Here is a 17314-nt window from a genome sequence, read left to right as displayed (position 1 = left end):
ACTGGTCGTCCTCCCTCTGGAGGAGCCAGGCAGGACACAGATGGATTCTGGCACTGGTCGTCCCCCCTCTGGAGGAGGGAGGCAGGATACGGATGGATTCTGGCACCTGTTTTCATCCCTCTGGAGGAGCCAGGCAGGGCACGGATGGATCCTGGCACCAGTTTTCATCCCTCTGGAGGAGCCAGGCAGGGCACGGATGGATCCTGGCACCGGTTTTCATCCCTCTGGAGGAGCCAGGCAGGGCACAGATGGATTCTGGCACTGGTCGTCCCCCCTCTGGAGGAGCCAGGCAGGGCATGGATGGATTCTGGCACCGGTCGTCCCCCCTCTGGAGGAGCCAGGCAGGGCACAGATGGATTCTGGCACCGGTCGTCCCCCCTCTGGAGGAGCCATGCAGGGCACAGATGGATTCTGGCACTGGTCGCCCCCCCCCCTCTGGAGGAGCCATGCAGGGCACAGATGGATTCTGGGACCGGTTTTCATCCCTCTGGAGGAGCCAGGCAGGGCACGGATGGATCCTGGCACCGGTTTTATCTCTCTGGAGGAGCCATGCAGGGCACAGATGGATTCTGGCACTGGTTGTCCCCCCTCTGGAGGAGCCAGGCAGGGCACGGATAAATCCTGGTACCGGTCTCCTCGACATAGATGTTCTTCCTCATCAGAAACTATCTCAGAGATGACTTTATGCTAAGAATGAACTCATTCACTGGTTTTGTTAGGTGGTTCTGAAGAGATATTCTTTCATGAGCGTGTCCCCTTTGGCTTGATTTCTACAGCCACAGGAGAAATGTTTCTTCCTTGTCCATAAGGTGCTTTGTTGTAAAGTTTGTGCCACTCTTCCAGTTTTTACATTTATGAGCCAGTTATAAGTAGATTTGTTCCTTGCCAAGAGCATCGGAGTGGTCCTTTTCACCACAAGTACTATAAGCCTTGTACCTTTTTTTGAGGATTCAGACCCTGCTAAAAATGCAGCTTGAATCAAGTCTCTTGGATCAGAATGTGTTAGAAAGCTGAAGTACTGCTGGAAATTAAATATTACTCATCCAAAATTGAAATCAGATGTGAGTAGAGTTTGAAGGGACTCCCTTCAGACAAAAAGTGAGGTAGAAATCCAAGGGAAGATATATTTGGGGTGTGGTCTTCATTATGCTCGCATTGGTTAAAGTTTTTTTTCTCTAAAGTTTCCACTTCTCATGTAACTCATTGGTTAAAGTTTTGCTCTTTTTCAATAAATGAGTAGGCTAATTCAGTGACTAAGTTTGTAGTGTCTTGGGCATGATTTACCATTATGCTGAAAAGCCTTCAATGTTCACTGCCAGCATCTAGAACTAATTACATTTCAGTTAAGTAGAATTACATCCTCTCACATTTAGAAAATCGTGGCTCTGGTTATTCTCACTGTAGACAATGTTGTCTACTTTGTCCAGTAATAGGTCTCCGTTTTCCCACAGTGCAGTTTGTCCCGTTTCAGTAATATTTGATTCTCTTAGTGTTCCACCAGCACTGGGTTACTGTGCTTTACAAATCAACTTTTATCCGTTAATGTGATCATGAGACTCCCACAGCTTGACGACGCGGATGATTCTCGCTTGGGAATCAATGAAAAGTACAAGCTTGATAAATCTTTGCAGCAAAGCTCCTTGTATTGATATCCTGAAAAAGTGAGGTATATCCAAGTGCTACTCGAGCTTCACAGATCACTGGATCTGCCTCGGAATGAAAGCCAGGATAGGTCTTCACATTTTTTTATTTTACAGAGTTTTATATAGCGCAAACTTGACCCGGTAGCAGTGTGCTTTACATAGCACCAGTTGCGTTACATGAGGACACATTCATTTTTTTTGTTAGGCACGGGGAAATTAGTGATTTGCCCAGAATCACAGGATGTTCAGCGTCATTGCCGAGACTCAAACCCAGTTCCCCAGATTCGAGGTCGACCGCCCTAGCCGTTAGGCCAACTCCTCTCCCCAAGATCATTTTATTCCCACTACGAGTAGTACTAGCAGATTTAAACAAATGTCCTCTGCCTAGAAATGAAGCGCTAGGGGATCACAGTTGTAATCTTACTTGGTGGAGCTGAACAGCAGAGACCGGGATCTGCACCGTTCCCGATGGAGCAGTTAGAAATACTTGTTGCACACCACCTGGAACAAAAGAAGGTTTAGTTCATCACCAGTCTATAAAAGAATGTATTGGTTACAAAATTAAACTGAACTTCAATAAGACGTTTTAAAGATCAAGCACAGGTGTCAACGCATGTTACAGTGCTTTTTCCCTTTCTTTATACACTGCCAAATTTCAGTGTGGGGGTTGCAAAAGATAACAAGTTACTTACCTGTAACTTTGGTTCCCCAGTATTGGTAACTTTCATAGATTCCCATAGCTTGTATCATTCCCCGTCGTCAGCCTGGGAGCCTCTGTTAACAATAAATTCCATAGCAGTGTGTACGAAAGAGAAAGTAAGGCCTAGGCCTCATCTCATTTTGTAGCCTACCTACCTCTGTGTAAAAGACCAAAGTTTGCAACAACCAATCAGATCAGCCTCACCCCATAGAACCCTCAAGAGAGCCTCAGATTTTCGCAGCCGTTGTGTAACAGTAACCGCTTTTGCTGAAGGCTAAGCTTTCCCCGGGGAGGTGGGTGGGCGCATGAAAATCTATGAAAGTTACCAATACTGGGGAACCAAAGTTACAGGTAAGTAACTTGTTTTCTTGCGCCAGTATTGGAACTTTCATAGATTCCCATGCTTTGTATCAGAGTAGCTAACAGTAAAAAATAACCATGCACATTTTGCCATCAGCGTATTACAACATTTCCACATAGAAATCATTATGTAAGCATATATATATCTTGTAACAATAGACGCAGAAAGCTTATGTGATACAAAATGGGCAATTATAGGAAGGAGGGATAGAAGGGAAAGCTCACCTCTCATTGGAACAGATTCCTCAGTACAGCGTGTCCAACTGCCGCATCGCTCTTCATGAAAGAGTCCAAGCAGTAATGTTTTGTGAAGGTATGGGCACTGCTCCATGTTGCTGCTCTACATATGTCCTTTATAGGGACTCCAGAGAAGAGCGCCGCCGAAGACAAGACAGATCTGGTGGAATGAGCTCAAACCTGTCTCTCCAATGACTTTCCTGCCATCCTGTGACAGTAACCAATAGCACTTGTAATCCATCGTGAAATCCCCGGCTTTGAGAGAGGCAGTCCTTTCCGTGGAACACTAAAAGCCACAAAAAGCTGAGAAGATTTTCTAAAATCCTTTGTCCTCTCAAGATAATCCAAAGAATGAAGAGAACGTTCCACTGGTGTCGTAGGTCGAGGAAAAAATGATTTCAGAACTACTGGTTCATTCAAATGGAATTCCGACGGAACCTTTGGGATACATTTTGGATTGGTTCTCAGAAACATAGAATCCTTCCTGAACTGTAGAAAAGGTTCTTGGATGGAGAGAGATTGCAATTCTACTCTTCTAGCAGAGGTTAGAGCCAGAAGGAGGGCTAACTTCCATGACAAGAATTTTAAATCCGCCCTGTGAATTGGTTTGAACTGAGGGTGAGCCAGAACCAGATTTAGATTCCAGGACGGAGGTGGCGGCCGTACTGGTGGGAAGACTCTGAAAAGACATTTCAAGAATTGTTTGATAACTCTAGCGGACCAAAGAGACAGACCTGCCGTCGACCTTCTGAACCTTGAAATAGCCTCCAGATACACTTTGATGGAAGAATGAGACAGGCCAGATTTTGCCAACGATAGAATGTAGGGCAGTATCTGATGAGGAGCTGAAGAAAACGGATGGATGTGCTCCTTATGACACCATAGACCGAAACGCTTCCATTTAGCTTGGTAAGTTTTATTAGTACTTTGTGCGCGAGCTTGAGCCAAAATTTCTCTACACTGCTGAGGAATATCTAGAGTGTGGAATTCTGTGCTCAGGAGCCAGGCTTTCAAATGGAGAGATCCTGGATCTGGATGTATCACCTGTCCCTGTGACATCGTCAACAGAGATGGAATGAGAGGAAGGTGACATGGATAATCCTGGGACAGTAGTAGGAGTTCCGTGAACCAGAACTGGCGAGGCCACGCCGGTGCCATTAAGATCATTCTGCAAAGTTCCATTTTCATCTTCCTGAGAGGCCGTGGAATCAGGGGAATTGGAGGAAAGCCCTAACAGAATGCGCCTAGCCAGGACATCGAAAGAGCATTCCCCAGCGATCCTCGATGGTGATGCCTGCTTGCAGAGAATTGGCATTTCCTGTTTTCTGGAGTGGCGAACAAGTCGATTGTTGGAGTACCCCAATGTTGAAACACCTTCTCCATCGTGAGTTGACCCAACTCCCACTCGCGACAGGCAGATTTTAGACTACTCAGGGTGTCTGCTGTAGTGTTGAGTGCCTTGTAAGTGCTCCGCTGTGAGCACTACCCTGTGTAGAATCGCCAATTCCCATATTTCCTGGGCCTCTTGAGAGGAGAAGGGACCTTGTACCTCCCTGTTTGTTTACGTAATGCATGGTCGAGGTGTGGTCCATCCTGACCAGCACAGTTGTATTTTGAATTCTCGGTTTTAATGCCTGCAAGGCTAGGCAAATTGCTCTGAGTTCCAATAGATTTATATGGAGACAGTCTTCCGCATTCCAGATATTGCTGACCTGAAGATCTTGTAGGACTGTGCCCCAGCCTTCCATTGAGGCATCCGTGGTTAGAATCAGCGGGGATGGAAGTTTCCTGAACGAAAGGCCTCTGGAGATTTTTTCCTGGACAGCCCACCAAGCTGCCGCCTTTTTCATAAGAGTGACTTTGATTTGGTCTTCGAAAGAGCCTTCCGCCTGGCACCATTGCATGTCCAGCTGCTCTTGCAAGGGGCGCATTCTTAATCTGCAATGCGGAACTAATGGTATCAAGATGATATCAATCCTAGAAATGATTTGTGGAGACGAACCGACATGGACCTTTTCCCCGGTAGACTGATTGCGAAGGAGATTAGCTTCTTCTGCCTCTTCCGAAGGGTAAGCTTTGCAAACTCTTGTATCCAGAATAGATCCCAGGAATTGGACTCTTGTTGATGGAACAATGACAGATTTGCCTTTGAGACATAGACCCAGACTTTTGAAAAGATGGATTCAAATCGACAGCCTTTGAGGCTGTGAGAGAAGATGGAGCCTTGATCAACCAGTCATCTAGGTAAAGGAAGACTTCTAGCGATTGTTTCCTTAAAAAAAGCCGGGGCCAATACCTTTGTGAAAATCCGCGGATCGGAGCCCGAAGGGCAGGACTTTGAATTGAAAGTGGCTCTTGGCTACTGTGAAGCGCAAAAATTCTGTGAGTTGGGTGGATCGGAACATGAAAATATGCGTCCTGGAGATCCAAAGTCGCCATGTAATCCCCAGGATTTAGAAGACGCAAGACGTCTTGGAGTAACCCTTCGAAGGAGAGTTTTAGGAGATAGGTGTTGAGCTCCCTCAGGTCTAAGATTGGGCGCCACTTGTCTTCCGTCTTCTGAATGAGGAAAAATCTGGAATAGAATCCTTTTCCTTTTTGAGTGGGTGGCACAGGTTCTATAGCTCCCTTGGCGAGCAGATAGGAAACTTGGAGACTGAGAAGATGCAGATGTTTCGATCCCGTGGCACGAGGGGCTCTTGAAGGTGGTAAATTTTGCAACTCTAATGTATGGCCAAATTGAATAATTTGGAGGACCCACTGATCTGTTATGATCTTCCAGCAGTCGAGAAAATTTGTAATCCTTCCCCCTATTTTTGAAGTAAGAGGTGAAGGAACAGCAGGCAGAGCCTGGAAGCCGCTATTGGCGTTTAGAAGTGTCTCTTCCTTGACGCCCTTGTCTACCTTTGGAAGACTGGCGAGAGAAAGACGCAGATTGTTGCGGTTGCCGCTGGAAATACTGAGGCTTATACTATTGGGAGGATTGTGAGTAGGAGAAATACCTCTGATAGCATCCCCTGTAAGTAGAGAATCCCTTGCCTCTTGCTCCCCGAAAGGCACTTTCGGTATTGGAGCGTGCCTAAGGATTTTGCAGTCTTGGTGTCTTTTTTGATATTTTGCAAAGCATCATCCACATGCTGACCGAACAACATGTCTCCGTCGAAAGGCAGATCTAGAATAATATTCTGCACCTCTGGACGAAACCAAGTTCCACGCAGCCAGCATTGACGCCTTAGCACTGCCGAGCCAGCCAAGGCACGGAAAGCCGTTGACGCAATGTCCATTGCGCAATCTATAATTTCCGCTGAAGATCTTTCTCCTTCGAGAATCTCTCGCTTTCATCTTCGCACTCTCCGGAAGTTGATCAATGAAAGGCGAGAGATCGCACCACATTTGGCAATCATATCGTCCAAAAATTGCGAGTGCATTCGAAGCTCTAACCAGGAGGCTAGACATTGATGAAAATCTCTTGCCGACATTATCCAAGCGCCTGCCTTCCTTATCTGGAGGCACTGTAAGGGGTGCTGCATGATTCGTTGACTTCCTTTGTGCTGCTTGTGAAATAACAGAGCCCGGTTTAGGTTGACCTATGAGACAGGCCGGACTGTCATCCAGGGCTTTATATTTCTTCTCCAGCTGCGCTAGAACCGGAGTCACTGTAGTTGGAGTTTGCATGACTTTTTTGCCCTCACTCCAAACGTGCTCCACAATCGGGATGGAACAAATAGACTTCTTGTAGGGCTCTTTGAAGTCGTATAGGAAGCATTCTGACTGCACAACCGGTACTGGAAGGCCAAATCTCTTGGATGCCCTTTCCATAAGATTATGGAAGCCCCCTATGACCGCCCGAGGCGAATCTATCGGGTCTGGAGATGGAGATGCCGGATCCGGAATGACAGTCGTTCCACTCAGTGTCAGGTTGTTGAACCTGCTCTTGGTCCTCATCCGAAAAGTCGTCATCAGGTACTGTAATCACAGTTTGTCTTTCCGACTCAGGCCGTTCACCTTGACCCGGAGATGAGGCCATAGGAGTAGGCAAAGACTGTTGAGGAGATGGCGGTGGAGGTGGAACGGTTTGAGTTTTGCGAGGGGAACCTTTTTTTATAATCCAGTAACATCAATTGTAAATCATTAAGGAAGATGGCATGGCCACCATCTCCTGTCCAGATGCAGGTAAATGCGTGTCTTGAGGAGTAAATTGAGTTTCTGGGTGCTGATCCATGAAATAATCGTCCGAATCCGAGTCCTGGTACTTCACCTGAAGTTGTGAAGGACTATATGTGTTCCCAATAAGGGCTTTCGTCGTCATCTGAACACTCTTCCTCCAGTAGAAGATGTGGAAGCAATGGGGTCACCCTAAGGGGTGATGTCATCTCTGGTGTTATCGGCCTTTTCTTTATAGAGATCCTCACTTTTTGGATAGTCGACGGGGTCGTTGACGGTGCCGTCGACGAAGGGATTGTCATCGACTGAGCAAGTACTGTCGTCGACAGTGGAACATTCGTCGACGGTGGGCCAATCGCCGACTGTCGTCGATGAGGCAGATGTCAATACCATTGTCGTCGACGTCGTCCTAGTCGTTGCTGCCATAGTCGACGATATCACCGTCGACGGCAAAATTGAAGATCTCGTCGACAAAGCCACAGTGGAAACGGTCGACGGCGAAGTCATAGTTGACGAGGTAGTCGGCAAAATTCTCGTCGACGAGCTGGTCGACTGAGTCCCCATAGATTGCAATGGAGATTTTGCTTTTGTCGTAGACGTACCTGAGGAAACAGTCATCGACGGACAGATCTACTCTCCCTTTGGTTCCTGAGGAGTAGAAGTAGGTTTCTTGAAAACCTTTTCACTTCCTGCTGGAGAAGAAGCCACAGAAAGGCATGGACTTGCCTTTTTTGGAGGTGGCACCTCAGGAACAAGGCCCTCTTTCCCCTTTGACAGGCTAGGAGATTTTTCGGGACTAAGCCTTTTAGACCTTTCCGAGGTCTTTTGAGTGGCTTTAGCAGGAGGTTGTCGATATAGAGGGGGAAGACCTACCCCTTTTTGTAGAACTCCTTGAAGATGAAGCCGAGGAGTCCTCACTGTCACTCGACAGGACCTCTTTTCTGGGCTTCATCTTTTGTAGCCAAGGTAGAAGCCTTCCTTCCCGGTCTCTCAAAGTTTTAGTTGAGAAGGTCCTGCAGATCTTGCACTCTGTAGCCTTGTGATCTGGATATAAGCAATAAATACAATCTTTATGCTTATCTTCCACATAAAGACTTTCTTTGAGCATGTAGCACATGCCTTGAATTCTCAGACATCCTGAAGAGAAAAAAAGTTGGTAGAAATCCTCTGAAGAGAAAAAAACTGAGCAGAGCTCAGGGAGACTCCCTAAGCACAACGTGCGGTAGAAAATGTGAGGCTCTCTCCTGAGGGTTCTATGGGGTAAGGCTGATCTGATTGTTTGTTGCAAACTTTGGTCTCTTTTACACAAAGAGGTAGATAGGCTACAAAATGAGATGAGGCCTAGGCCTTACTTTCTCTTTTGTACATACAGCTATGGTATTTATTGTTTACCGAGGCTCCCAGGCTGATGACTGGGAATGATACGAAGCATGGGAATCTATGAAAGTTCCAATACTGGGGCAAGTGCTTCTCCTCCAGAACATGCATAACTATTGCTTTGGCCCAAAATCTGAACTCAAACGGCAGGATCATTTCAGTCAAGGGTGGTGATCCACTGATCGCAGAATTCAAAAGGCTGCATGCAGTGTTAAAACACCAAGATCACATTACATACGTCACCTTGCATATTAATCACTAGGTTTCAACCGTTACGCTTGCAACACCTAACAAATGGACTAGGAGGAAAATGTTTGACATGTAGCGCTAGTTCTCTTCCAAGGGTATCCTCAATCATAAGCACTGAGTTGTCCCACCCATCTCTGTATATATATCGATCTATATATCTATATACACACACACACACATAGTTGAACGGAATTACACCAAATTTGGCAAAAAGGTAAGTCTTGGTACAGAAAGAGCCCTTTTTGTTAAATGGTGTAGATCCGTTCAGTAGTTCCTGAGAAATTAGAAAAAGAAAAAGTTTTGATATCTGGGGCAGCGGTGGGTTCGCGAACCCTCCTGACCATGAGCTTCATTCTACTTGGCTGCAAACACTCCAAACCAGGAAGTGTTGGCAGCCATCTTGTGTCTAGGTAGAACCGAGTCACAAGAAAACAGTGAAAAAGAGATTAAAACACAAGTAAAGGGGGCAGGGCAGAAACACCCTGACCCCCTAGGCCTGCTCAGAGCCAACATTATTTTTAATAATTTCAGCGGAATGCTCGATGGAGTCACGAATCCCGCCGAAATTATTTTTTTTTAAAACGAAGCGGGGACTCCCGGGGGCACAGTTAATTAGCGGGGGCCTGCGGGAGTCCAAGCAGGCCCGGGGACCGCCACCTCCCCGGGCTTGATTATGTGTAGGGGGACGCAGCCCCGGGGACCGCCACCTCCCAGGGGCTTGAAAATGAAATGCTTGGGGCGTCCCAATCCACCCCCCCCACCCCCACCCCCCCATGCTGCCCCAGGGACCGCCAACTCCCTGGGGCTCTAAAACATTTTAGAAGGTGTGAGGGGCTCGGCCCCCCCACATAATCTGGGAGCAATCAGGGTATTGTGCGGTTGATAATTTGACATGGCACATCCTGTTAATATGTGCGCGCAGTGCTCTCTACTAGTGATAAATCTGATGTGTCATTTGCGATGTCGTTGCCAACCTGTGGGAGGACACCTCAGAAAGGTTGTCGAGGCTCGAGCCCTACCATCACACACAAGCTAATTTTGCTTGGCTCTGGGGTTGTTGATTTGACATTGCGCAGGCTCTACCACTGTACGCTGTGTTCGCGGGGAGAGCGGTAAACTGGCACGTGCCTCTCCAGCTATGGAGTGCTGAAAACAGGCACAATTCATGGCTAGCCCACTAGGCGCTACGGGTGAACAATTTGAGCAGCAGGTTTGCTGGTGTAGACCTGCACAGGGGGCTTCAAGGCTAATTTGAGCAGGTGCCTTTTCAATTGTGCCCGATGACTCAAATAGTGTTCCCTTACTGGTGGTGCACTCGTCTGACGAGGTCTCTGTTCCGGTGCCACGGCAAGCAGTGGGGGAGAGGCGGGTCAGAGACATGTTGAGGCATGGGAAACGTGGGATTGGGCCCAGAGCTCCAGCATTCGAAGGGGCCACTTGACAGACAACTCTGTTCTGCAGTCTTGTCCAGATTGCCTAGATATTTCCTTAACTGATTGTTTTAATTTCCGTTGCCCAAAATGCAATTTTAAGGTGGGCGATGTGAGAAGATATTCGTTATCTTGCAGAGTAATACTGTGTGCTTCGTGCAACATCCAAAACAGTATCTAAGACCAACACAGGACCTCAATTGGAGGGGGGTCATAAATTACTGGCAGTAATATTAGTAAGCTGTTGCGGAGTTCCAAGGTTTAAAACACGAGTTACGATCCCTGAATATTGACGCAAACACAATCAGAACTTGGCCAGCGTGCTCGTGCAGTACCAGCAACCTGGCAAAAATGGGTACTTTGGATAACGGCGGAAGATACTCAACCCTTAAGTACACATGGGCCAGCAGGCGGGGGCGATTTTGGCAATAAGGGGAGCAGGCTTGTTAATCTATACTTTGTTTCGATCTGAAAGAATACAGGTGCTTTAACTATGAACCGATGGATTTAACACTGCCCACATTTACATAAGTTGTATCACAACATCATCAGTTTCTTATACTCCGGCCTATTGGCTTTCTGGTGATGCAGCAGCAATTTGCACAGATTTTTGGGCCTGCATTAGCCACACATACCTCCTCAAGTCTAGCCCACACCAAGACCATTCTGCTCTGAATCCACTTTGTCTGGCTGATACAATAAAGCCTTTTACTTGTTTAATCTCATTGGACACATGTTGGCACGTTAATGGCCATGTAGTGCCATGTATTGCCATGCAAGATGGCCGCCTGGTAGGAGCTCTAGCCCAGAGCTCCCAGTGCTGGGGATCCCTGTCACGGATCTATCCCTGATAGCACCCATCTACGCCGAGGAAAACAAGTAACTGGATTATCTACAAGTAACGGGTTGTAACACAAGTAACTGGATCTCAAAACAGTATTGGATTTACTGAATGTTACCTGCAGTTCTGGCGGCCGGACCCCTGCAGATCTCGTTGGAGCATTGACGGAGCCCTGGGTGGCGGCTGGAGCACTGGAGCAACGACGGAGCCCTGGGCGGCGACTGGACCCCTGCGGATCCCACTGGAGCATCGTCTGAGCCCTGGGCGGCGGCTGGACCCCTGCGGATCTCGCTGGAGCATCGAAGGAGCCCTGGGCGGCGGCTGAACCCCTGCGGAGGAGGCAAGCCTGTTATGGTGGCTGGCGTGGCTGTCCTCCGGGCGACCTGCGGGGCTTTCTGAGAGCGCCGGTAGTCTGCCCATCAGGGCTGCAGCCTCTGCCGTGCAGCCCGGAACTCTGCCCCTTGATCGGCAGGAGGGCTCAACGCGGAGGATTGACGCCCGTAGCCCTCTGTGGGACACTAGCGCCTGTGTTGGTTGCCGCGACCGGGGCGGCGGCGGTGCACCGAGGGTGTCTGGTCGGCCTGGGACCGCCGCCGCGGGCGCTGACACCCTGCATGTGGTCTGAGTGGGCTGACTCGGATCAAAAGACTGGTGCCCGTTGCGGGTGTGCCTGCATTCGTCCACTGCCTCGGTCTCCCTCATCATGCTGGCGGACCCCGTTCTAGGCACGGCGGGGGTCTGCGGAGGCGTCCTTGTCCTTGCACGCATCCCCTGTGCGCCCTCGCCCAGCCTGTAGACTCGGACTGGGCGCAGCGCTCCGGACCTGGCACGAGAGGGCCATAGGGGAACACTGGCATCCTAACGAGGTGACTCGGTGTCCTTCCCCACCGCCCCCCCACCACCCCCTCGATAACCTCATTGGAGAGACGGGGCAGGAGCTGAGCCGAACGAAAGATAGGAGAACGAGCGTGGATCTGCACAGCGCAGGCATTGTGGACGGCCCAAACTGCCCCCCCCCCCTCCTTGGAGACTCATGGTTCCTGGAAACTAAGGTTTTTCCCGCATCTACCGGTTGAAGCCCTGAGTCTGCCTTATGTCCTACGTGATAAACTGAACTGCCTTAATACAGCCCTGAAGGTACTTGCACGCATTCTTTTATTTGTTTCTCTCAATCTGCCGGCTCTACTGTCTCTGCCCTGAAGCATATATATTTAGTCTGCTTGCAAACTACCCTCGTAGCATAGCGGTCCTCCCACCCCTCACTCTCCACTACATATAAAATGGCGGGGGCCATATAACAGGAGCCATAAATCGCCTCCACTGCCTAGCAGATGACCACGAGGCTACATACCAACGTGGTCACAGGTCACCAAAAACAGAGATAAGTCTCCCTCCACGTCTCCGAACGGCACAGAGTCTACTCTCTCTCCTCCCCACCAATGAACACAGATGATGGACTAACTCGACATGCCCCAGAGTAGAGAGGGAAACTGTCTCTCTAAGGCACAACTACAACAGAGAGAGGACTACCACCCCTGTCCCCCATATGTTATCCCGGTGGCCATCTTTGACTAGTCATCCACTGGGGCGGCCATCTTAGACTAGACATCCCCATCCACTGCTCATACCCAAGACCACTTAGGCTTACAGCCCCTCAACCTCGCAAACTCACCCACGTTTCACCCCCCCCTCCTCTGCCTACGCCTCTTCCATCATGGAACGCACAGGCGAGCACACATACAAAATCAACTACCCACCAGGGCTCTCCAAAAAAAACGCCAAACACTACAAACACAACTTCCTGAAGGCACACCCTGAAACACCGTGTGTGGACACCTACTTCTCACAGGTCAATGGAGCCACGAGCACCGATATCATCTTCCACACTCTGCGTAGAGCACAGTGGAGGAAAGCGCTCCTCTCCATTCTCACTAGCTCCACCACCAGTAAAACCGCTCACGGCCTGACGCTCTCTATCACGCCTTCCCAAGTCTTCCCAGGCAGAGCCACCATCACCATCTACAACAACGGGATCATTCTATTCCAAGCCACTGATAGGAATCTCGACCGACTCGATCACCTGTTCCCTACCTTCCTAGAACACATCACCAAAGGACGGTCCCCCACCTCACACACACCAGGATGCACCACAACCCCCAACTCCATTCCCCAATATAACCCACCCTGCCCAACTCAACAGCGGAATAACACACACCCCTCGCATACCCCCAATGCTATAGTTAGCCAAACACCCAACGTAATCCCCCCACACCCCTCACATTGACGAAGATCGTCCCCCTTCACACATCCCACTTACCCCCACCCCTCCTCCCACCCATCCCACACCTCCTACGAGTCTCACTGAACGCACAACCGCCCGGAACATATCCCCCCACCCCCATGGCAGATCTCCCTCCCACCCTATCTCCCCCCCCCCACTCCCACGCCCCACTTCTCCACCCTCCCAGACATACAGAACATACCGTAACATCCTCCCCTCTCTCCCCCCCACACTCAGCCCCCAATACCTTCCTACCTCCCCTATTGTCTTCAGTCTTCACTCTCCCTTCAACTCACCGGCATCGCCTCCCACCGACATCTCCGCCCCAGCCTATCCTGACTTCACCCACACTCCTCGCCCACATTATCTCCCAGCCTTCGACTGCCACCCCACCCACTACTACCGCAGAACACTCCTCTGTTGACTGCATACCCCACACCCCCGTCACCAGCTCGCTCTCCAGCTCCCTAGTCAACAACGCCACGGCCCTCATCTCCAACGCTAGCCCCAACCCACCGCTGGACCTGATCTTAACAACCCTCCTACAAGTCAAAGACGAGCTCCAGACCATCAAAGAATTCCTCCACATACACCCCAGACAACCCCGATCTACAACCAACACCTCCGTATCCAACAAACGCCACACCTTCCTCACAGGCCCTCGCACTCAGCACACTCCAGGGGTGAGACGGCTGGGCGCATACTCTCCACGTTGGCCCACTATCCCCGACTGCAACATACACCGCCCTCGTCGCACCCATAACTCCCTGTCGGATCATGACTTAGACACCCTCCTCCGCTCATTTGTCCCTGGCCCGGTAAAGCACACAGCGTCCACACAACGCTCCATACCCACAATTCTCACAAATCCCATTAGGCACCCAACCCTAAGCAGCAGAAGCTCCGTCCCCAACAATCTCAGAAAAATACCCCTCGCTCTAGAACACCTGACCGCCCTTCTCACCCCCAAACTCAAATGCATCCTACTCAACTGCAGATCGGCCCAAAGGCACTCCTCCAACATTGCAGATCTCGTCACATCAATGGATCTTGACCTAGCAATTTTGACTGAAACTTGGCTAACTGATGCCTCTACACCTATTATGGACATACTAGTACCCCCCAATTACCACATCATTAGACTCGACAGGACCGGCAAGACGGGCGGGGGAATCGCATGCATTTTCAGGAGCAGCCTCTCTGTTGCTAAAGTCTCTTCCCCCTCCCTCACGTCTTGTGAACTCTTCTGTCTTGATATCTCCAGCGAGGGCAAACCAGTATGTGCTCTACATCTCATCTATCACCCACCTGGGGATAACCTCATCTTCACCCAAAAACTCATGGACCCGATCTCATCCAACGCTGGTCGGCAGATCACACAAATCTACCTGGGTGACTTCAATCTCCACTGGAACGATCAGAAAGACGCAGTGGTGAATAGTCTCAAAACTTTCCTTAGCGCGCTTGACCTCACCCAAATATGCAACAGCCCTACACATGACAAAGGCTCCATACTTGATCTCATCATCGCCAACGAAGACTCTACCCAACTAGGGGCAATCTAACCTTGTGATTGGTCAGACCACCACATTATCACCTTCATTAAGGAAAAAATCAAACCAACCACGGCTCAACCCACCAAATCTACGATCTGGAAAAGGGACATGAAGAATCTGAACCCCAACTCCCTGCCTCCCCACCTCTCCAATCGCCTCCTTCCCCCCCCCTGACGCCTCTGATGTTCAATCACTGACTGACCACTACCTCGACGCTATGAACTCAATTAATGAAGCCGCCCCACTGCAACTAAAGAGAGTCTCCACTAAGATCTCGAACCCTTGGTATGACGGCAGACTCAATGAAGACAGGCGTGCTATGCGAATGGCAGAGCGCACATGGAGATCTGACCCCTCATCACGGCATCGCAAAACGCTTAAGAACAAGAGAAATGCCTACTTTAGGAAAATCAAGCATGCAAAAGCTGACTTCTTCAGCCTTCAGTTGGACCAAGCAAAAAACAGACCAAGAAAACTGTTCGAACTAGTCAAAACTCAAACGAAGACGCAACCCTTACTATCAAACGACACAACAAACGACATCCCACTCTGTGAAGACTTTTCTGCCTTCTTTAAGCTAAAGACCGACAACATAAGGTGTGACCTCCTTAATGATGTAAGTCGATACCCGAGCCACATCAACCTCGCAACCAGTCCCACAGAACATACCGCCTCTCTTACCTTAGCATCCCCCCCTCTCTCCCCTCCCATTCTCAGCCCCCACTACCTTCCTGCCACCCCCACTGTCTTCAGCCTTCACTCTCTCTTCAACTCACCGGCACCGTCTCCAACTGACGACACTACTTATGTCTCCCACCCTCCACCTACTTCACCCACACCCCTCGTCCACAAATACGCCCACACTTCGAATGCCATCCCACTCATCACCGCAGAACCTTCCAACAACGCTAGCATATTCCCCCCCCCCCTCGATACCCTGCCCGCTTTCTAGCTCACTACTCAACCATTCACCAATGGCTCTCACCACCAACGCCATCTCCAATCCTCCTCTTGACCTGACTTGATCTACCCTCCAACAAGTCAAAGAGGATCTCCTACAAGTCAAAAAAGATGTCCACGATATCAAAGAGCTTCTCTTCGCACAGCCCAGTCTACCTCCCACCATCCCACTACCCTACAAACGACGCACCCTCCCTACATACCATCGCCTCCAACGACCCCCGAGATGGCAGACTATCCCCGTTCGCAATAACTCCCACCGCCCCCGCCGTGTCCTCAACTAACTCTGACCGCGACCTATGCTCTCTCCTACGCTCTTATGGCCCAGGTCCGGTAAAACACATATCCAACACACACGACCCCATACCCACAATTCTCTCAAATCCCCGGAGGCTCCCAACCCATAACAACAGAGGTTCCATCCCTAACAACCTCAGAAAAGTCCCCCTCTCTCTAGAAGGCTCGACCACCCTTCTCACTCCCAAACTCAAATGCATCCTACTCAACTGCAGATCGGCCCAGAGACACTCCTCCGACATCGCTGATCTCGTCTCAGCAATGGATCTGGACCTAGCCATTCTGACTGAAACGTGGCTTACTGAAGCCTCTACCCCGATAATGGACATATTAGCCCCCCCCAATTATCACATCATTAGACTGGACAGGCCTGTCAAGATGGGCGGGGGAATTGCATGCATTTTTAGGAGCAACCTCTCCGTTACTAAAGCCGCCTCCCCCTCCCTTACCTCCTGTGAACTCCTCTGCCTCGATATCACCAGAGAGGGCAAACAAGTTTGTGCTTTACATCTCATCTATCACCCGCCTGGTGACAACCTCATATTCACCCAACAACTCATGGACACGATCACATCCAATGCCGGTCGGCAGATCACCCAAGTCTACCTGGGTGACTTTAACCTCCACTGGAATGATCAGAAAGACAGAGGGGAATAGTCTCAAAACTTTCCTTAATGAGCTTGACCTCACCTAAATATGCGATAGGCCAACACACGACAAAGGCTCGATACTCGATATCATCGCCAAAGAGGACTCTACCCAACTGGAGGCGATCCAACCCTGCGACTGGTCAGATCACCACATTATCACCTTCTTTATTAACGAAAAAGTTAAACCTAACCCGGTTCAACCCACCAAATCCAAAACCTGGAAAAGGGACATGAAGAATCTTAACCCCACTACCCTGCCTCCCCACAACGGCAGTCTCCTCCTTCCCCCTTCAGGTGTCTCGGATGTTCAATCACTGACCGACCACTACCTTGACTATGAAATCAATAGTCAATGAAGTCGCTCCATTGCAACTGAAGAGAGTCTCCAACAACATTTCTAACCCCTGGTATGATGGCAGACTCAATGACGACAGGCGTACTATGCGAATGGCAGAGCGTACCTGGAGATCTGACCCCTCATCACTGCATCTAAAAACGCTTAAAAACAAGAGAAATGCCTACTTTAGGAAAATAAAGCGCACAAAGTCGGACTTCTTTAGCCGTCAGCT

General features: G+C 49.6%; 1 protein-coding gene across 2 annotated transcripts in view; it reads right to left on the bottom strand.

Annotated features, from left to right (window-relative positions):
• Window positions 1-17314, bottom strand: part of SRF (serum response factor) — a 194667-nt gene that overhangs the window by 9793 nt on the left and 167560 nt on the right. For both annotated transcript variants that reach the window (XM_078647274.1, XM_078647275.1), the window contains exon 6: window positions 2068-2144. In XM_078647274.1, coding sequence (XP_078503400.1) covers window positions 2068-2144 — 77 coding nt within the window. The remainder of the gene's footprint in view (window positions 1-2067; window positions 2145-17314) is intronic.

This window comes from Lissotriton helveticus, chromosome 6 (assembly GCF_964261635.1).
Source record: "Lissotriton helveticus chromosome 6, aLisHel1.1, whole genome shotgun sequence".
In the NCBI taxonomy this organism is placed as follows: Eukaryota; Metazoa; Chordata; class Amphibia; order Caudata; family Salamandridae; genus Lissotriton; species Lissotriton helveticus.
This window is presented reverse-complemented; position numbering and strand designations above follow the sequence as displayed.